This window comes from Chenopodium quinoa, unplaced genomic scaffold, assembly GCF_001683475.1.
Source record: "Chenopodium quinoa cultivar QQ74 unplaced genomic scaffold, ASM168347v1, whole genome shotgun sequence".
In the NCBI taxonomy this organism is placed as follows: Eukaryota; Viridiplantae; Streptophyta; class Magnoliopsida; order Caryophyllales; family Amaranthaceae; genus Chenopodium; species Chenopodium quinoa.
In genome coordinates this window covers 3,748,186-3,770,965 of record NW_018742577.1, presented here as the reverse complement: position 1 = coordinate 3,770,965, position 22,780 = coordinate 3,748,186, and the positions used below count along the sequence as shown (strand labels likewise).

Genomic DNA, 22,780 nt, shown 5'->3' with positions numbered 1-22,780 from the left:
ATACGGATAACATTTGTAGATTATCAACAACATATTATTAGAATACAGAGTAGGTTCCTTGAAAAATAACAAGACAAATTTTAAAGTTTGATACGATGTATACAAAATAATTTAATGTGACGTATATACAATTGCTACACTTTTCTATTTAGTATGTCCAAGAAATTGATCCATTTCCTTATGAGTAATATAATCTTGTTGATGCATAAAATAAACTACAACAAGCAAACTATTGAAACCCTATCATTTGGAGTATAGGGTGACTAGCTTATATAGTAGTTATATAATTATATGTAGGTATTTCGTATTCCCTTGAGGGTTGCTGGTCTTATGAATGGATCTTGTTAATGTACGAGTGATACAAGGTAAATTAACAATTAATTGTTTTTGGAATTATAAGAATACAGTCTACATAGTTATAACATTTAAATAAAAAAAAAATAGTAGTCACAAACAAGAATATATTACCTTGTTTGATTGGTTCACAATATTAACATTGTTCATTTTAATCTATTTCATAATGTTATTATCATTGTGCATTTTACTAGCCACACCTCATTTTCTGTTGATACCTTTTACCTCACAATATTTACAGCTTTGCTTTACACTTTTTTTTTTTTTTTTTTTAAAAAAAAAACTACGTGTAATATAAAAAAATAGTGTAAAATTTGAATAATGGGTTATAAGAACTTTGAATATGCTTTCCAAAAAAAATATTAAAAAAAAAATAAAATTGAATATTGTAATAGCTCACTTGGTAAGTTGTAGCATGGTTCGAAAATGCGGTTTCGGTTACGATCACGGGAATGGTTGCGGTGTTGTGGGAACGGGTATGATGCGTTGATCGTGGACCGTATAACGGTTATCGCGATGCAAATTTGATTTAAAGATAGTAGAGTTTTAAAGCCATCAATGGAGAGATGGTAGAATAGTAAAGGATTTGAGCCGTTAGTGGGGAGATCTTTCACTATATCTTTGAATAGGAAGTAACTTTTGAGTAAAATAATTGATGTAACTTTCAATAAGGGGTGATTTAGGGTTGGAATGTTTGATCCGGACAAAATCGCGGATTTTTTTAACACCCCTTGTTGATACGGACAATCTTGATTTGGTCAATTGAAAATCCTTTACAAAACGGCCCAACCAAGACGTCGCGGCCTTGTTTTTACACCATGGTTGGTAGTGCTAGATGCCGGGATGTATTAGGATTGATGGAAGCAAATGCAACAATAAACAAGATATATTGATAAACGTGATATTATGTTAAACTTCCCAGCAACAATTTTACTTTTTGTATGCAATATATATATATTTTATGGTAAAATCTTTAAAAAAAAATCTTATGATCGTTGACTAGATCTTGCAACCGCAGTAGCGCAGTACATTCCTTACATATATTGCTGAAATTTACCACGATTGCAAATTATATAGAATCTCTGTGACAGCTAGAAGTCAGGGGAAAGCACAACAAAGAAAAAGAAGAAAATAAGAGCTTGAATTAAATTCCATTGATATAGAAGAACTTTTACAACCAAAGTTGCAACCCACAAGCAGTGGGTTGTATTTATATTCATAAATTTCGCAAAACTGGTACAAAGAATGTTTAAGATGTACAACAAGCATCAATCCTTTATAAATTACATGTGGATTATGCTGAATTGGCCAAGAGATTTCTATGATACAATTCTTTGCCGTACACCCAAAAAGATATACACCGTATTGATTGGTTGAATCTCGACTGACCAAAATTTCTATATTTTTCGTGCTATACCTTCTTTGCCTGAAAATGACACAAAAACCTTACATAAATATATGGCTCAATATAAACACATTCCAACAACAGCATATAAAGATGGAGCTCAATCTATAAGATGAAACCCACTAAATTGCTAAGCCATGAATGCATCCAAAGAGAAATTAGCAGCGCTCTTGGCCTAGGGTCTTTCCAAGTGTCTCTCCACGGAACACAAACCAAAATACAACCAAGATCCCCATTGTTAGGGTACAAACTTCTCAACGATGACATTGACATGCCCTTACAGTTACAAAGCAGTTATTCATACAGAAATACAAGGGCAAGTGTGTATGTTAGGGCGTATCTTGGGTCTGGGGAGTGACTGTTTAAGTGTAAAGATGACTTAACTAGCTATGTGACGACTTTTGGTTGACATCGCTATAACTTTTAAAGTAGATAGGCATAGGCTGTGAGGCGACTCTTGATTCATCTTTGACTATACAACCATCTTATATATAGTGAAATTATCTCTGTTAACATGTTATGATTAATTCCTGTAGTTTATCATTGAGAGAACAATCACCAAAAAGGCACAAATAGTCGATACCAGATTCTTGTCTCAACATTACACTGACTTAACACTTTTTGCTTATGTTCTCTTCATCCCATTTCAAATGTTTATTATTTATTTTTATTTAGAACCAAATCAAACCATAATGTTTTAGACCAAACCAAATATTCTTATTTTGTTAACTTGTCAGCTATCACAATACATCTTTAATGTCGAATTTTGTTCTACCCACTTCTACTTTGTTCTAATTTTGGCGAACACCTTTTACCATCTTACCTACCCTTATCCCACAGTAATTACACCTACCCACTCACTCTCTTAGTTTATCCACTTTTTTCTTACACTTCCTCATCTTTTACTCCATTCAACCTCTAAGAGTTTTCAAGGAAAGCAAGCTACCTGTTTTAAATACTTTTTATGTAGCTTCAATGCATTGACACAAGCTTTCTTGGCATCCAGATCCCCAGCTATGTCGTTCAAAATCTGAAAATGTAAGGCGACAAAATGAGCAGGAAGAAAAATTGAAAACACAAATATACTACAATGGAGTCAGTATCTTATAGCTTTTCTGTACTAACTTGATTTTTTCCAGTTTTGAACAATTAAACAATTGCAAATAAACTTTCTTTACGATATCAATGCCACAATAGTAAGTTATCAATGTGAATAAATATCCACTGTCTTTATCTTGCTGGTAAATTTACAGTTACACTTAAAGCCAACAAATGTTACCACTGCAGTACTCTAAGGACTTGAGACAAACCTTTACAACATCATCCAGACCACGAGCTTCCTTGAGTAGTTTTGGGCCCTTCTCTTTCAACACACTGGCAACAAGGAAGACAGAAATGGGGAGGGGTGCGTCTTCCTTTGCTCCACTTCTCAAAATTTCCCTTTCATACTTTCCGTAATGGCGAATAGATTTCGGTTTTCCTTTGGATCCCTCAGAACTTTCAGTAGCAGAATCAGACTCTTCATATACTAAGAAAAGATCAGGATCGTATTCTAAAGCCCACATCATCTGTTCACCAATTTCACAAAAAGTTGAAATTATCAGAGCTGTTTCAGTTACTAAGAAAATGTCAATTTTGAAGTGAAAACAAATAATAAAAAACGGAAAACAGAAGCATTGATCTTCAATTAAATAGTTACACTAGGAAATTGCATAACAAAGTTTATGACTTCCAAAACAGAAAGTGAGTAAGCAAGACCAAAACTACAAGAGTATGGGGTAGTAATGCTGCAGTGAATATGTACAATAAATCTATGCTGATGTTTTCTACTTTATCCCACAAATGATTCTTTATTTTTTATTTTTGGTTGTAAGAAAGAGAGTCAACGTGTACATACATAAATGTGCATATACGTTAATAAAATGTAAATAAAAAAAAATTAAAAAAAAAATAAAAAATAAAAAAAATTGAAAAGAGAGAAAAAATTTCACATAAAAACTAAACAAGATAATTCATGGTTGAAGTACACATAAGACATGAAACTAACCCAAAGTTATTGTCACTCTTTACAAGTTTCTCTGTTCCTTCCCACTAACTTGTTAGCTAGTTAAGGCAAGAGTCTTCGAAATGACAAAAACTACAAAGCCCTTGTACAAACAAGACTGGAACTTCTCTGGAAAATTAGAGATCTGCATATGATTCTCCTCCTTTCAAGCGAGAACTCATGTATCCGATAGATATAGGTTCCTCAGTATGCAAATGAATTATGCAGGATATATATTCTTAAAACAACTGTTCGACTGTTTACTAAGTCAAATTTTGACAACAACTATCGAAGAATCCCAGTCCTCCAAGGCTCCAAACCTCCAACACATAAAGTCTAGTCTGCATTACCATGTTCCGAATCTAATGTTTGTTTCTATGGTGTTGGGAGGATTCAAAGGCCTTGATCACTGTGACACTAAAACCAAACTGCAGGTGAACACTAGACATTTGGGGGGTTTGCTTGGTGAAAAGTATTGACTTTCCAGTAGTTTATTATATGTTTTTGTGTTTTGCTACTCTCTCCTTTCCTATTAACTATTAAGGGCTGTAGACATTGTGTGTTAAATTGAGGTAGGGCTACCTACACCGCTGAAAACTTGTATCTCGCTTTTGCTGGGGTCCCAGTGTTATTGCTTGGAACATGGCACATACATACATTATCCATTAAAGAAAAAAACTCCATTTGAAGTAGATACATGGGAATCATAAGCTTAGCTAGTTACGTCTTTAACGGGCAGGAGGGATGTTAGACCAAGTGTTAAGGTGGAAAACTTAAGATGCTTTTCCCATGTTCATATCCAGGAATTACCTAATTCAATAAAGAAGAGACTCAGAATTTCTAATTGGATGATACAACCAATAGCTCACAGTTTCTTGTCACTGTAAAGGAAAGGAAAGGGAGAAGGCTCTTAATCCATACTTGATTCTAAGCATTTGGAGCTTCCAAAGAGTGAAACTATTAGATCATTGAGGATACAAGGAAATTTTTTAGAAAGCAATGGAAAGGGGTTTTGGTTTCTTGTGGAATGTACATAAGGTGCAGAACCAAGAAAATCTCACACTTTCTGGAGAGTAAATGCACACTCAGTATTATTATTTCCGATTACATCAACATAATGAGCACATATTTAGGTGCCACTGGTACAGCAGAACTATTATAAAACATGCTCATACTTAATATGCATTATGACCTTAGAAATGGAAATTTTGATATCTTAAGATTTTGAGGTAGAATTTACAGCGTGGTTAGAAGCAATAAATTCTTTACCACAAATGTATACGAAATATTATGGGTAAAAGGAAATAATATTTTCTCACTAGTATCTTTATGTGAGAAAATCAAGAAAGGAACTGCTTAATCACAAATAAAAGTACCAATTAACCATCATATTAGATTATTACAACAGATTTTACTTAAGGAATCCAGTGAAGATATCATAACATATTTCAGTTGAGGTATTTAGTGGGTTAGTATACTCCACCAAGTAAGCTCAGACCATGAAGAAATTAAGAGTTTAAGATGTTTCTATCATACCTCCCAAAGGTACAGAGAGTCACCAAAAGAAAATTCTCGTCGAAACAAAACCATGAGCATTCGAATGGCAAAAAGATAGTCACCTCCACCAAGTGTTTCTGTTTTCCAAAACCAAAAAGGGAGTTCATTGTCACGTAATTATAATTGGGAAACAATTCATGAAAGCATTTATAATGGAGTAAAAGGTATTTTATAATATGAGAGCAAATAAACCTTTCAAAGCAACAATACAACATTGATTAATTTTAATGTAAACTCAGTTATTCCTCTACTACATCCCTTTTCAATAAAGAAATTTCTCTACATGAGAAATGAAGAAGGGCCAACATAAAATATTTTCACCATAAACTTTGCAACAACTGAAACAATCCACTTTAAAAAAAACAAATGTGTGATTTAATGAATAAAGAAAAAAAATAATAATAATAAATAATCAGTACCTAAATGCTGATGAAGTTTCGGGTCAATAACTTGAGTAATTGTTGCTAGGTTACTAAGTTGTGCCTCTACCCCAACAGATCTGCCAGTGGATCTGAAATTTCCTCGCTTTAAAATTTCACATTACAGAACATTTGTAAGCAACTGCACCAAATATCATGACATATGTAATGAAAAACACATGGACTTGAAATGAAAAACAAATGTCTTCTTTTTATTTTAACTTTTTATTTTTGTTTTTTTTTTTTTTTTGGGGGTGGGGGGGGGGGGGAGATAGGAGAAAAGAGTGATAATTCAACCAGAGGTCCCAGACACTAGAGTGTCAGATTTCTGATTGGACATATATTCAGCATAAAATAATTTTCTGCAGTTTGAGCTAATACAAATTGATCAAATACAAAACAGTAGAAGAAAAGGTACCAATCTGCGCATAAGGCGTTCAAAGCACCAAAAGGCATCAGCTTCGTTGTCAAGGAGAATTAACATGGGAGAGCAAAGATCACTCATTCCTGCACTCGGATTAACAACACTTCAGAATGCACAAGCTTTTACAAGTAACAGGCACATAGCTATTAATCCCCAAATTTAAAGAATTCTTGTAAGATAAGTGCTGTCTGATGTGTAGTGCCTGCAGGGTATGCCCTGCTTCTCTCATACCAAACCAACCTAACACCCCAAACCCTTAATATAGTACTCAGTCTACTCACTTCCATTCTAATAAATAGATGCATCACTTGTATTACACATAATATTATGTGATATTGTAGGTGGGATATGAAAGTAGAATATTAATGTAAAAATGGGGGCATGGGAACACGTGGGGGCATGAAAAGTATATCAAAATGTACAAGTGGGCAACTGGGTTATGACTTCTGAATTGTAGTATTATAATGTAAAATTGGGGAAGTGGTGTATGTAAAACAGTATTATAAAAATGTTAAAGTATGGTAGGATCATACCACATATCATATGTACAAGTGATGCATTTACTCAGAAAAAGCCAAATTTAAGATAAGTGATGCATATATATGGATATGGTAGGAGTACGACAAATAACTCTCTCTTGGATATGAGTGTACATTGAATCCATAGTGATAATTTTAAGAGGTATGACAGCTAACACAGCTTCAGGTCAAACTATGACAAATGCTAATGGATAGACCATCGACTTTTATCCCAAAAACATTGGAGCGATAAGAAACAACTCATTCCAAGGTATGCAAAATGAATTTTTAATGACGGTAGAGCAAAGTTCAGCAAAACTATAACTTTTATTTTTATTCCATCAATTTATCCAGAAGATCCTTCTCTTACTCATCCAGCTTAAGAAATTTTTTCTGCTCAATACTGTAGGAATGCTCAAACACCAACCAACTTTTTGATTAAAAAATGGCTTTTTCAATGTAGGTCTAGCACCACATAAAACTATTAACATGAACCGAGTTTAACATAAAGCTAAAATGTTTAATCTTAAATTCAACAAGGCTCAAACAAAAGGGAGTTCATTGATAACTGACCTTGGCAGTACCCAACATCTCCATCTATCCAGGCATAAATAGCCAATATATCCCAAAGTTTAGCAAGATTTTCTTGCTTCTCATAGAAAACAAGAGCCCTGTCAGTGCGTTTCACGTCAAGACCTGCCATAAAAATATTTGTCCAGAAATTAGGACAATCACAGGGAAAAAAAAAAAAAAAAAAAATTTACCAAGATACAGAAAAGCTTTTCCAACACTAGGGCATAAAATGGAAATAGAAAGTAAATATCTTTTCGATTGAGAACACAACATGTCATCTGAGCTACCCGAGTACCCGTGGCAGGGAAGAAAGCAATGCAGACAATACTGGTAACACTTCAGGATGACAAGGGAGAAATCTTTCAATTAGTGTAAAGTAAGCAAGGCTTTCTAATCTGAATGACTTCAAGGTACATCATGACATTACCACAACCAATGCTTCTAAGAATATCAAACAGGCAGAAATTATATATCATTCGCAGAAGAGAATATGGAGTTAATAGTTGACACAACATTTGAATTCAGACACCCCCTCCACCCCACCCCCCAGGCCCCCACCCCACCCAAAAACAAAAATCCTTTTTCTCTCAGTATATATTCATAAGAATTGAAATTATTTGCACTAATAGACATGTATCAGAGTTCAGCAATCACTGTCAAACTTGTAACTATAAGATTTTATCAACAACTTTCAGCAAAATTTTCGGAAATGTTTGACCTGAAAAAGTATGGATACCTATTAGTATGAAACGGATGGGGTACAACCGTACAAGTAATGGTGAGTGCATGGAACTACATAATCAACAACTTTCACATAGAGAGCTCTGAATAAACTGAAATCACAATATATGAGGAGATTTACAGCTAAAATTCTCATTCACCTGTAATTCTAGATTTCTAGAAGTGCCAAACCCACAGCAGTCACCACAGAGATCAATAAGAGGATGTTTTTCGAATAAGATTGGAATGGCAAATACCTTGCCAGTGACTATGACAGTTGACCCAACACTTTAAATCATATATCACAAATTAGTATAGTTTATCGAACACTGACCTATTTGATGTAAAGTGAGCTTCCACTGAATTTCTTTCTTGGACATGGGACCATTATTCTTTGTTACATTGTCCATTCCTTGACTACTGGAAGCTCCTGCACCATAAGCATTGTTCCCAGCACCAGCACCATCTCCTAGATCTGCTTCTAAGAGTACCAAAGGATCCTGAATAGGCTCTCCACGATCATTAATTATGGGAGCTGTTATAAATCTACCACTGCCAATAAGGGGAAACATCAGACGGCACTCCTCTTTCCACTGAGCATATTGCACCCTGCAAATGCACATAACAGGCTGATAAGTAAACAGAAAATCCACAAAATTAGGTTCTGCTAATCTGACATAAATATCCACCGTGACCCTTTCCATGCAACCAATTACCAAACACAACTATTACAGCCTGTTTGGTAGGTGGTAATTAATAGTGGTAATGGTAATGATTTAATAAGTAAGTTTGTGAAGAAAAGATCATGCCAATACCTATGATAATGCTACTCCCTCCTCAAACACCTCTTTCTCTTCACAAACTTTCATTACCTTTTTTGAAGGTGGTATCATGTGCTGATAGAAATTTATGTAGAAAAACACACGTTTGGAGGCAGAGTTCCAATGACATGGTAATGAACATAAGATTTCCTAGCAAACTAGCTTTCAAATCCATTACCATTCCCACTATTATATAACAAGTTGGAAACTGAAATACAGAAAACCAAATCATAATACAAGTTCAGCGGCCCGCAAAAGTAGCTGCATCAGTATATTCAAAATCACACAAGGCAGTAGTTTAACTGAAGCCGTGAACAGCAAGACACTAGAAGATACATAAAGATTTTCACATTATGAAATTGAAGCACTTGTTGACATCATAGAAGCGCGGACTTTACATAACGAAAGTGAGTTCTAATAAGCCGACAATTTTGAAGAAGATTCGACAAGGTTTAGAAAGATCATTGCAACATATAAATTAAAGAATTGACTGGAGTCAGGGACAGTCAGAAAAGAGCCAGAACCATAGGACTCCAAAGACAGAATAAAAAACCAAACAAACAGTGAAGCCTTGTTTCCACAAGGCCAGACAATCAGGAGGACCAATTGCAATGGATCAGGCATGTGCAATGCATTACACATTATTCATAACAACTTGTAACGAATATAATCACTATGACATTGTTTCATATCACATCTAGAGTATCAAAACCAGATAGTAATTCTTGTGTCTGAATTTGATATCATTGATTGAGCAAAATGCCGATCACATCTGGTAATTTGCTGTAGCCACAGCCCACAGCACTAGTAAAGTAGGATTTGATAACGTTACATTTCCAAAACTCTTAAAACCACCAATTCTTTATCTACAACAGATTTGCTAGTTCCTACTTTTTTCAAGAAACAGTGATGTATGTCTTCCAACAAAAAAAAAAAAAAAAGAAACAGTGATGTATTATTCAAATTAGAAGAAGTGAATTCAAAAACATAGTTGAAATGACTACCTTCTCCGTTGCCGTTTTTGTGATCGATCATCGAATGTGCTCTTTGGGTCAAAACATCCAAGCAAGAACTCCCAAACCTCTCCCCTAATTGATGGATGGACCCCCTGATAAGGAGATATTCAAACATAAGACTTTCTAATCTACATTAACGTTTCTAAAAATGAAAAATATTCAAAAATGAAGACCAAAGAGCTAAACATAGGATGCCCTAGGTCTCATTATCATAATAGGCTTCTCAATTCCTGCTAAATAAATGGTTGCCAACAGGTTAAAGAAACATTTTAGACCCATGGGAACTTGTGATGTATATTGATCCATGTGACTAGGACCAAAACATACAGTTTGCAAGTTTTAATTTCTTCATATTGAAATGGGAATGTTTGATCACAAGTTAGGACTTATTAATTTAGATATACACATAATACTAGCTTTCAGAAGAAACATAATTCGTTTAAAGATATGCAAGGCCTAAAAGATACTTACAAATTACCATGTCATTTTTTAGAATGAGATCAACCTTTGAAAGCAATACAAGTCTAAGGGCTAAAATTGCAACTAAGAGTAGAACAGTAGGATAGCAGCATACATAAAGCTGACGAAAGCTTTTCAGCCAAACTTACCCCGCGATGTATCCTACCAAGTGTTTTGCTTATATCAAGTTCGCCATCTGCAGTAAAAGCTGATTGCCATTTCCTTACACTCAATGTTTTACCAGCCTGAAAAAGAAAATTGACATTTAACATAGATCCATATTTATCAATAACAAGTCCAGCTGATACATAACATCTTCTAAACCAAACAGCCCATAAAGACAGCAGTCCACAAACACTAATCATGTTCAAAGAAGAAAATCAACAATGTGTATTGCATTTAATCGAAATGCACTGTTGCCTATCAAAGTTCCGTTCACAAACCTCGTTCGAGTACTATCCGAGTTCAGGTGGATACGAACAGCATGTTAGCTGCCCGATTCTATTGTTTGTACATATAAGATCCTACCAATTCAATCATGTCTCCAGCAAAACTGATTTAAAGCCGACAACCGGCTCATTAACCAAGCAAAACAACAAGAAGCATTCAACATTTTCCCCAAACTCCCGCAATTCTATCATTCTATGCAACCATTGCAATTGGCAAAATCACGCAATGTTCATGTGAAAAAAAAAATCAGCATTCATTCAGCAGTTTTAATTATTAATAACTGAAAATAAATGCCAAAAAATAAAAAATAAAAATGCCAACAAACCTTGATCCTAAACTTGGTTTTTGGAGCATCTGTAATTTCAGGTCTGACTTCATAGTAAGAATCTGCAGGTTGCCCGGGATCCCTCCACATCATCATGAATCAAATCAAGATTCTATATAAAAAATATAATAATAAAAAATTTGATCTTCAACCCCCAAAATCCAGAAAATTATAATCTTTTACCCCCAAAATCAGAAAATTCTGCAGAATCAAAATTTTGTTGAACCCAACAACACCCTGAGCTTGGAATCCCCAACAATCAGAAGCAAAAAAAACTTCAAATCCCAAAAAATGGTTCACAAAATTTGGGGAACCCAGATCAGGAGTTGGGTAATAGCACAAAATTCAAGGCAAGAAATCAAGGAAAATCAATTTAGTTATATATTTTTGGGGAAAAAAATTGATTTTTATAAATGGGAAAAATGATTCTTTAAAAATGGGTATAATTTCTGGGATGTTTCTTGTTAAAGGGGTTGATATGGTGGGCTGTACTTCGTCAAACAAAAATGGGAGGATGTCCTAAACCAACTTCTCTCTTTCTCTGTGACTTTCTCCTCAGAATCTCTGTATTATTAATTAATTGATTGATTTTTTTTTATAACAATTAATTAATTGATGGATATATTATTATTACATTTTTTTTTATTTATGTATTGGATTTTCAGAGTTAGTCAAATTTATGGTTATTTTTTTTGGGTTATAACTAATTTTGCTTTTAATTTTATTAGAAGATGACAAGGAAGGATAATTACATTGGCGTGAATATTAAGACCCCTCATTGACTCGCCATTTTCGCGGAGATTTGCTTGTGTTTTTTTTAGGTTTTTTTGTATGCATTACATCACTAGCTAATTTCCAAACTACTCTAACTTGGAAGGTTATGTTTGATTTATTAGCTCTGATTTCATATTTAATTAAGTTGTAACCGTAATTAATTATATACTATATAAAATAATACTCGTACCAAATGAGTTGTCATTATTTTGCACTAATGGGTACTTTAAAAAAATCAAAAATTTCATGATTTATTAAATACGAAAGTATGAAAAAAAAAATGAGTTGATAATTTATGAGATAAGCAAATAATTGCCTAAACTAGGTTAAAGTTCCGTGCAATGTACGGTTGTTAAATATTTTTGACAATAATATTATAAAATATAAAGTATGTAAAATATATTCAGAAATATTTCATATGGGTATATATGAAATATGATTGTCAAACTGAAAAAAAAAAAAAAAAAAAGTGAAGAAGGCGGGAAAATTTTTCACAAGGTAATGACAACTGTTATTAAAGAGTAAATTGTATGTACATATCTAGCTAGGTTGAGTCACTCGTAAATAAAGATAGCATGTTTTAACCGATTCATCTGTTCATAATAAAGCTGTCCGAAATCGATAAAGGGATAATGGGACAAGCAAAAGTTTAATACGGAGTATAAGTCTAGAAATTGCATTTAGATCGAACTATGCACATGGCCCTCCTCCTCTCAATTCAAATAGACTGGCCACTTAAATCCAATCGGGCTAGTTTAGTTTGGAAATTGATTGCTCAAACTCTAACGGAAGCAAGTCGAGTTAGTTAGCCAAGATTAGCACTTAGAAAGACTACATGATTTGACTTAAATTGCATGAACTTCGTTATACAATCTAAATTTGAATTGCAATAAATAATCAAAATCACACCATAAGCTAATTTTACCATCTATCAAACAAACAACCTAACCCATTTCAATAAGATTAACATTAATTAATAGATAATAGATTGGAATTATAAGGCTAATTTGACAACTTTTACAAAATAATACTCCTTTGTATTTTAAAATTTAAATGTCAATTGTAACTTCTACTTTAATAAGTTAAAACTAATCATACCATTCAATTGTGACTTCTACCTACAAGTTTCAACTATGGATAAGGCATGCACATATATGTAAAGGGTTCTAACTTTTGTTATGACAACGGTTGTTAGAATGTATAAATTGTATTATACTAAATTCAATAGTAATGTATTTAATACGAATGAAATATGACAACTAATTTATTACATCACTGCATGAGCAAATTACATAGAAGAATCTCTAATCTTATTATTTGTGAAAAACTAATTACTGAGTATTAATTACTCACTAAAGAAGATAAAAACACTAGACATAAAGCATGTAAAACTAATGAAATGATAATGGACCAAGAAAGTCGTTCATGAAGCAGTAGTCATGAACATAAACTAGTGCGGCTTCTTTAAGTTGTTCCAGTATTTGATAAAATGATCCAACACTCCTTGAAAATAAGCATCTCTAGTACTCCTTGCCAAGCCATATCCATACCCAAAATGTTCAACCGATGATGATACAACATTTTCAAAGGACGATGACCCAAGATTTTCGTACAACCCCGACCCAAGATGACCAGCAGCTGACGAAGGAACAAGATTTTCAACGACCGATGAGCCAAGATTTGCGTTCAACCCCGACGAAGAGCTTTGATTTTTAAGAGACGCCGAATCAAGATGTCCATGTGAGTCCGAGGCAAGTTGTCCATTGGTTGAAGAGCCAAGATTTTCATGCGACGCCGAGTCAAGATGTCCGTACGGGCCAAGCTGTCCATACGAATCCGGGGCAAGCTGTCCATATGACCACGGCGAGGCATAATGTTCAACGGGTGGCAGCGGAGCAAGATCATTATTATTATTATTATTATTATTATTATTATTATTATTATTATTATTATTATTATTATTATTATTATACAAAGAAGGCATGCCAAAATGTTCAACGGACGCTGACGCAAGTTGTTCAAATGAGGATGAGCCAAGATTTTCATACAACGCCGAGGCAGGATACTCAAATGATTCCGGGGCAATATTTCCAGAGGAAGCCAACAAGCTATCATTTCCAAGAGTTGCGGCGGCTGAGCCATCTTGTCCAAAAGCCGGCGGCGAATCAAGATTATTTCCTAACAACACGGGGTCAAGTTGTCGTCCAACATTTGACAAGTCATAATTCCCAAACACCGCCGCATTAAGATCGATCGAAGCCGAGCTTGAGCCATCATTATTACTTACAAATGTTGTGGACACATCTCCAAACGAAGGCGAGCCATGATTTCCAAATGTTATTGCTGCCAAGCCATCATGTTGATCAGATGGTGCTGCGCTTGGAGCATCTTGAAGAGTAGAGGTATCACTGTTAGGGTTAGTTTGTACAACTTCTTGGTTAGTAGTAAGGTCAATAATACTAGGCTGCTGCCGTGGCATTCCCATAACATTTTCAACAAAATCATTCAAATAATGTTCTCGGCGCATTACCTTCGGCGGCCTTTGGTGTGTAACGATCGGATTATCCACCGGAGTATCTCTCTTACGGCCTGTTTGGTCGTTCTTCATCGGCGGTTTTCCGGGATCTTTCGCGTTATACATTTTTATGATGTCAAGGGTTCGTTTTTGGAAAAATTTAATCTTGATCGAGTAGGAGAAAGATTGAATTTAAAACTTAGCTTGAGTTTTAAGTTGTAAGAATGCACAAAATTATGGGCTTTAATTTGGTTTAGTTAGTTGAAGAGAGTAGTATATATAGTAGTGGTCAGTAGAATAACTGAATAATGGATTCTTAGTTTGTTAGAATTTGGGAGTTTAATCCTAGTATTGACCGTTGACTATTGTTGGCTTATACTTGTAGACATTTTATTTGGAGCGTTATCCGTTAGTAGTTACTAGTTAGTTATGCTGTTAGTTAGGTTGTTAGGATGGATATGTTTAAGTTAGTCCAAATTAACTTTTTTTTCAAGGTCACATACACGATTAATTAGTTTTTCTGATTTAAAAATGAAGGTAAAATAATTAATTACTCAAAATTTCATCATCACATACATAAGTAAAAATCAAATTAAAAAATGTACTATTGAATTTTGAAGCCAAGCATATTATGATGAGCTCTACCTCAACATCAGTATTGAGTATATAAGATTATAAGGTAATTACATTTCAATTATACACAATTTTCAAAATTAAAAGTTGATATGTATATAGTATTCTGATTGGTTTTTGAGAAATTGAGTTATTTGAATCAAATAACTACTACACTATAGCAATATGGAGTATAAATTGAGTTTTCAAATTATCATACATCATTTTTTTTTTTATTATTGTATGTTCTTTGAGTTTGATCAGTGTGTTCTTCGGGTATGAATTATATGTTCGTTACATTATAACTTATATGTTATTTTGAATTTTGAAATTTAATTTGAAAATGAAATCTTGAATTTTTTTTTTAGTTGAAAATATTTTAGAGGGAGAAAAAACTATTTTTGGGGAAATGATATCTTTGGTAAAGATTTTTTCCGTTAATGTGTAATTTTTCATAAAATTTTAATAAAGTTTTTATCACGTTCTTTTGTAACGTCTTTATGTTCTTTAATAATGCATGTTCTTTATTAAACACAAATATGTTCTTATTCAAAAACCTGCATGTTCTTTTTCAAATACCTAAATGTTCTTTTCGCCTTTTTTTTTATTTAACCATGTGCATGGTGCATCCGGGTGGTCGGGTGCACAGATCATGCATTATATTTACCAACCATTGCACCCAAGCTTAGAGCATACAAGAACTTAAAAATATTGAATCAAACAAATAACAGCCCGTATAATTTAATACAAAGCTCACCCCCATCATATTGTCAATGCCATAATTAACAAACCAATTAACTAACTTTCACGATTGATTTTCCTTAGTTACATTTCCATTTTTATTAGCAAAATTAAACAAATATACATGATCATAAAATAGTGAATCAAATAATAAGGAGTAACATATATAATACAAAGCTCATTTCCATCGTATTATCAAATCCTTAATGAAATTTATTAAAATGCGCATCTATTAGTTTTTCATATATAGTTACTCTATATTTATTTCGATAGTAAGAACCAAGAACTATAACAGCTGATATTGAATATTATAGCTAGTAATATCTTTATACACACATACAAATGGAATACGCTGCATAACGAAAATTAAGATGCCGCATACATGTGCAAATTATACACAAAAGAATCTCTAATCTTATTTTTGCTTGAAAAACGTACATGTTGTAATTATTCTGACGAACTAAACTAATTCATCATTGATAAACACAATATTATGTAAATGATATTGTCCAAATTTAGCATTTTTAACTATCCTACTATCTATCGACAATATTGTTTACATAATACTGCGTCTAACACGCACAAACCAACTACATACAGCAACTAATTAACACTTTAAAGAATCAAAGGTTTGTTGAAAAAAATAAATGATGATGAATCAAGAAAATCAAGAAAGTCTGGGATACCACTCATAATGCACGTAAACGTACTAGGGGTCTTCGGCCAACCATTCCTCTAACTTATCAAACACAGCACTATCATCATTAGTCTTATTATTGCTTGCCAAGCGTTGTCCAACCGGCGCCGGGACTACTTGATGTTCAACCGGCACCGGGACTACTTGATGTCCAACCGGCGCTGAGACTACTTGATGTCCAATCGGCGCCAAGACTTGACCATATGACGCGGCTGAGCCTTGACCATGTACAACTTGTACATGTGACGCCAAGGCATCATGTCCAATCCAGTTTGACCCTTGATTTTCAACAACTGACGTGGTCAACCCTTGTACAACCGATGCCAATCCATATTGATCAGTCCAGGTTGACCCTTGATTTGCAATTGGCGTCGTCAAGTCTTGTCCAACCAATGCCGAGCCATATTGTTCAATCAACGCCGAGCCTTGATTATCATATGGCGGCAAGCCTTGACTAACAGACACCGAGCCATATTGTCCAACCGGAGCCGAGCCATATTGTCCAATCAACGCCGAGCCTTGATTATCATATGACGGCAAGCCTTGACTAACAAACACCGAGCCATATTGTCCAACCAAAGCCGAGCCATATTGTCCAATCAACGCCGAGCCTTGATCTCCGAACGATGGTAAGCCTTGTTGAAGCGTTGCAGTAGAGCTTTGATGTCCAACCGATGCCGAGCCTTGACGTCCGACCGAGTTCGGGTCATGTCTTCGCCTAAACAACGGATAGCCAAGTTGTCCATGATCAAGTCCATGTTCCTCCAAAATTTTTTGAACATCATCTACTTGGTTGCTAATAAGTCGTGGTGGCGGCGGCGGCAGCGGCAGCGGCTGGGGCTGTGGTTGTGGTTGCGGCTGTGGCTGTGATTGCGATTGCAGTGGCTTCCCTGTATACTGTTGAACGTTGGCCTTGAAATCTTCTTGAGTATGAACTTTGACAATAATATCCTTTTTTATCTTTGGCGGCCTTTCTTCACCATCATCATCTAAATTGATTGGATCGTCCTGAGTATTACCTTTTCTCTTACGCCCCGTTTGGTCAATCGTCGGCGCCCTTGGCGGTTTTCGAGGATCGTTAGACATTATGATGTTCAAGGGAGTATGGCCGGTGTACGTTCTTGGAAATCTTGAAATTTTATTATGTAGGAAAGAAATGAATAGAAGCTAAGTTGTAAGCAACAGAAAATAAGGGTTTTATTAGTTAGTTGTGTGTAAGTGGAGTGATTAGTAAAAATGAATTCTTGGTTTGTTAGAATTTGTGGGTTTTAATCCTATTGTTGACAGTTGACTATTGTTAGTTTATACAAACTAGATATTTTTAGTAACGGTTGTCCGTTAGTTAGTTAGTTAGTTAGGCGGTTAGGGTCTTGTATCTCCTCTGCAAATTACAAGTTTGGTTATGCACTTATGCTCGAGTCCATTTTCATTTCCCACAATCGGAATTTTTATATACCATGTACATTTAACCAAAAATTGGATAATTCTAAGTGATAATATAAAGTGTGTTGCTTTTCATTTACCATGGTCGATATTTTTATATACATTTAACCCTACATTGGATAATTTTAAGTGGTAAGTACGAAAACATATTGCTTTAGTCATTTTTTTAAAGACAAAAAATTGACTTATAGGCTTATCGTAAAGAAGATTGAATCAGTCGGCCACTTGATTTTGGTCTTTGAGAAGAACATTATGTGATATTTGTATTGTATTTAAATTGTTAAGTCTGGCTCAGTTGATCAACTTATATGGCTCAACTAACACAGGCCACATTTTTGGATTAAAGAGTGTGTGACCGATTACATCTATTTTAAATTTATCCCTACTCATAATATTTAAAAAAAGTTACAATAAAATAAGAAATTAAAAATGGTTTAGTAGTCAAATACAAGTTAAAATACCACCAAAGTAATTATGCTTTAATAATATCGGCTACTCTTTGTCTTTAAAAAAAAAAAAATATTAATGGAGGGAGTGCTGTATAACAAGTCTACATTTTAGAAAACATGAACTTTGGCGTACTCGTGCCCAAAGTTTTAAATGCTCAAACAAGTATAGCCTTTTATCACGGTAAAATGGTAATTGGTAATATTTAAGTCTAGTTGAAAATTTTTTACTGCAATTTTAGCCCATTATTTAAACAAGTCTTGACCAAATGAAGTATATATAGACTATATAGAGTCCTAATTTAGTCAGATCTAGTACAAATTTCAATTGCCAATTTATTCCTTTTCTTTTACGGTGTGTTTGGATTGAAGGAAATGGAGGGAAAGGAAGGGAAGGGAAATGGAGAGATGAGGTATCTTTTATTTGTATAACAAATGAGGAGGGGAGGGAATTGGAGGGAAGAGAAATAGAGGGATTAAATTGTAGAAAATTGATCTCTCCAACAATGGAGAGATTTGGAAGGAAAACTCACCAATTCTTCCCTCCCCTCCCCTCCCTTTCCCTCCCCTCCTCTTCTCCTCCCTCCCCTTCTTTTCCTTCCCTTTTTTTTATCCAAACACACTGTTAAGCCCATTAAAATTATATTTTCGAACTAATAAAAAAAGAAATGAAAATAACCTATTTTGGCCTAACTACTTTAATTTGAAATTTAATGATTATTTTTGTTTTTTTACACGATAAGATATGGAGGGTGCCCCTCCTATCATTGGAAATAGAAGGGGTGGGACGAGGATCAAACCCAGGTCACTCTCAGGGGAGATGGAGGGACAAATTGTATGTCCCTCCACTCCATGGTCCTCATCATATTAAATGATGATGATTGTTAACAAAGTATTATAGTGTTCCATATTGGTTGTACAGGCATTAAAATAAATTCAATGTCTATTTTTTTTTTCCTTTTATATATCTTAGAGAACACAAGAATGTAAAACATTGAATCATGTTGTCAAAAAAAAAAAAAAAAAAAAAAAAAAAAACATTGAATCATATAGTACGAGTAATTCGTTTAATACAAAACTCATCCCTATCATATTGGTAATGCCATAATTAACGAACTCATCAATTTCATGACTGATTTTCATAGTTAAATTTTTATATCGATTAACAAAATAAAATATAGAGATCATACAAGAACATAAAATATTGAATCAAATGATTTAAAAACATATTTAATACAAAGCTCATTTCCACCGTGCGTACTATCAATACCTTAACGAATAATTGAAATTTGGTGATTGATTTTGCGTAGTTAGTCTATTATTTCGATAGTAACGAGTAGAATAGAGAGCAAACAACAATGTATAATAATATTGAATCCAATAGTATGTCTTTACTACGTACAAATGGAATACTACAAAACGAAAATTAAAGTGCACAAATGAGCAACATAAAAGAATCTGTAGTCTCACACTCTTTACTCTTTCTTGAAAAACTTAAAGAGTATTATTACATACTCACTTAAAAAATAAGATAATAGTGCATGCATGTTATTACAATTCTACTGATTATTGCTAGACCCTAAGCTAGACACAAACCACACAATATTATGTATAGTCTATATCCCAACTACGTACGTTTATATAACGAAGTAATTAACACATTTAGAAAGTCTCAGATAATAGGATACCATCATACCAGTGTGTAAATTATGACTGAGTCTTTCAATCCAAAAAAATCAATTAACTGCTTATCTTCATTAGTCTGATTATGAATTGCCGAGCCTTGTTCTCTAGGTAATGCGGAGGCATCATGTCCTGCTCCTGCAGCAGAGCCGATCACTATTAGAAAACAGGCTAATTCCGACGGTAAAATTCCGTCGGAAAACACTGAATAGGTTGTCGTAAACCAATTTGTAGGAAAAACGGTCTTTTCCATCGGAAATTCCGTCGGAACAATGTTCTCCGACGGAATTTTCTCGTTGGAAGAGGTGTTCCAGCCACCGGAAAGCCTGTCGGAATTTTTCCGACGGGATACAAATCCGCCGGAAAATTCCGACGGAAATTTCGTCGGAAACAGCAAAAAAAAAAAAAAAAAAAAAAAAACCAGCCCCACCCCAACCACCCTACCCCACCCTGTCTAGCCACCACTTCCCCACCTAACAACCCCCTAACCCACCCACACCCACCACCACGCCTAACCACCTCCAACCCACCCACACCCACACCACGCCTAACCCCACACCACCCCCACACCACCCACACCACACCACACCACCCAACGACCTCCACCTAACTCAGACCCACCAAACCAAACCAAACCCAAAAAATAAAAATAAAAGCCGGAAAATAATCACGCCACCACCTAACCTCCCCCTTAACCACCACCAGCCCTCACCACTGAGCACTCCTCCAGCGCCAACCTCAAACGAACCCTAACCCCACCACCGTTCACCCCAAAAAAAAAAAAATAAAAATAAAAAAATAAAACTCGATAACTTAAGAACCCACTAAATTCGTAAAAAATCGAAATAAATTACGAAAATTAAGCCAAAAAAGTCGAAAAATACTACACAAACAAATCAAAACCAGTAGATTTACCTATTTAATTAGAATTTCATAAAAAAAAAAAACCCAATAATTATACATTAAAATTTAAAGGAAATACAATTATCTAATCAAATTTATAATCAAAATAACAATTACATAAAAAACTAAGTAAATCAATCTACAATTTAGCTTAATTTAAAACTAGATCTACAAAAATATGAGACTTTCGCGCAAAAGCCGAGATCGTAAACGCTTACACCGTTGTTATTGATGTTGGTTGGCCGTACGTAGTTAACAATGAATGTGTCGTTGTTGTTGTTGATGTTGGTTGACCGAGATCGAAACTCTGATTTTATGAATTTCGCCCAAAAACCGAGATCAAGAACTCTGATTTAATTTTGTGAATTTCGAACCTTATTGTTGATGGTGGTTCGTTAATGGGAAGAGAAGGGGAAAGAAAAGAGGAAAGAGAGGAGAGAGAAAGAGAAATGAGGGAGGAGAGGAGAGGAGAGAGAAAGAGAATGAGAAATGAGGGAGGAGAGGAGAGGAGAGAGAAAGAGAAATGAGGGAAAGAGGCGCACAGAAAGAATGGAGAAAGAGGGGAACTTGTTTTTTGTTTTTTTTTTTTTTTTATTCCGTCGGAATGTGGAAAAATCCCTCGGAAATTTCCGACGGATTTGATTACCGTAGGAAAATTATTGTTCCGACGGATAGATTCCGTCGGAAATTTCCGACGGATAGATTCCGTCGGAAATTTCCGACGGATATATTTCCGTTGGTACTTTACTGTTCCGACGGAATATTCCGTTGGAACAGCCTAAATTTTCCTACGGAATTTTATTTCGTCGGAAACTTTCGACAAATTTCCTACGGAACAAAAATTCCGTCGGAATTTCTAATATTTCCGACGGAAATAAGTGTCCCTCGGAAACAGTCCCTCGGAATTTGACCTATTTCTAGTAGTGGATGAGTGAAAATTTCACTCGATGTCACACCACCCGCCGGAAATAAAGGAACATAGAGGAAGGAGAATTGGCGTATAGAGGAAGGAGAAGGGGAGTAGAGGTAGAGAAGGAGAAGGAGAGAGGAAGAGAAGGAGAAACAGAGAATGGGTGTAGAGGAAAGAGAAGGGGCGTGAAGGAAGAGAAGGAGGAGGAGAGAGAAAGAGAAAAGCTGAAATGAGGAGGGGGAGACAGAAGGAGGAGAGAGAAAGAGAAAAGCTGAAATGAAGAGGAGGAGGCGCATGAAATGAGAAGGAGGGTTTTTTTTATATATATATAAATATATTCCGACGGATTTTAATTCCGACGGATTGATAAATTTCCGGCGGAATATTTCGTCGGAAATCCCATAGATATATTCTAACGGATTTTTATTCCGTCGGAAATTTCCGACGGATTGTTAAAATTCGTCTAAATATCCGACGGAATAAAAATCCGTCGGAATCTGAATTTTTTGACGGAAATACATGTCCGTTTGAAAAAGTCCGTCGGAAATCGGCCTATTTCTAGTAGTGATTCGGGTATGAATTATATGTTCTTTACATTATAACTTATGTTATTATAAGATATGTTATTTAGAATTTTGAAATTTAATTTGAAAATGAAATCTTGGTTTTTTCTTAGTTGAAAATATTTTAGAGAGAGAACACTAAAATTATTATGCAAAGTTAATTTTTGGAGATAGAAAAAAATTACTTTTGGGGAAATGATATCTATCTTTGGTAAAGATTTTTTGTGTGAATGTGTAATTTTTCATAAAAATTTAATAAAGTTTTTATCATATTCTTTTTATGATGTCTTTATGCTCTTTAATAATGCATGTTCTTTGTTAAACACAAATATGTTCTTTTTCAAAAACTTGCAAGTTCTTTTTCAAACACCTAAATGTTCTGTCCGCCTTTTTTTTTATATTACCAGG

The 22,780-nt window shown here is 34.6% G+C and overlaps 1 protein-coding gene across 1 annotated transcript; it reads right to left on the bottom strand.

Moving 5' to 3' along the window:
• Positions 1 to 1,479: 1,479 nt before the first annotated feature.
• LOC110721025 (TBC1 domain family member 25-like) lies at positions 1,480 to 11,717 on the bottom strand. The gene is made up of 11 exons (XM_021900148.1): positions 11,086 to 11,717; positions 10,460 to 10,555; positions 9,840 to 9,943; positions 8,349 to 8,623; positions 7,295 to 7,417; positions 6,198 to 6,286; positions 5,780 to 5,885; positions 5,340 to 5,437; positions 3,070 to 3,327; positions 2,706 to 2,789; positions 1,480 to 1,780 (listed from the first exon to the last, which is right to left on the bottom strand). The coding sequence occupies exons 1-11, from the start codon at positions 11,179 to 11,181 to the stop codon at positions 1,766 to 1,768; spliced, it is 1,344 nt and encodes a 447-aa protein (XP_021755840.1). The 5' UTR covers positions 11,182 to 11,717; the 3' UTR covers positions 1,480 to 1,765.
• Between the last annotated feature and the right edge of the window lie 11,063 nt (positions 11,718 to 22,780).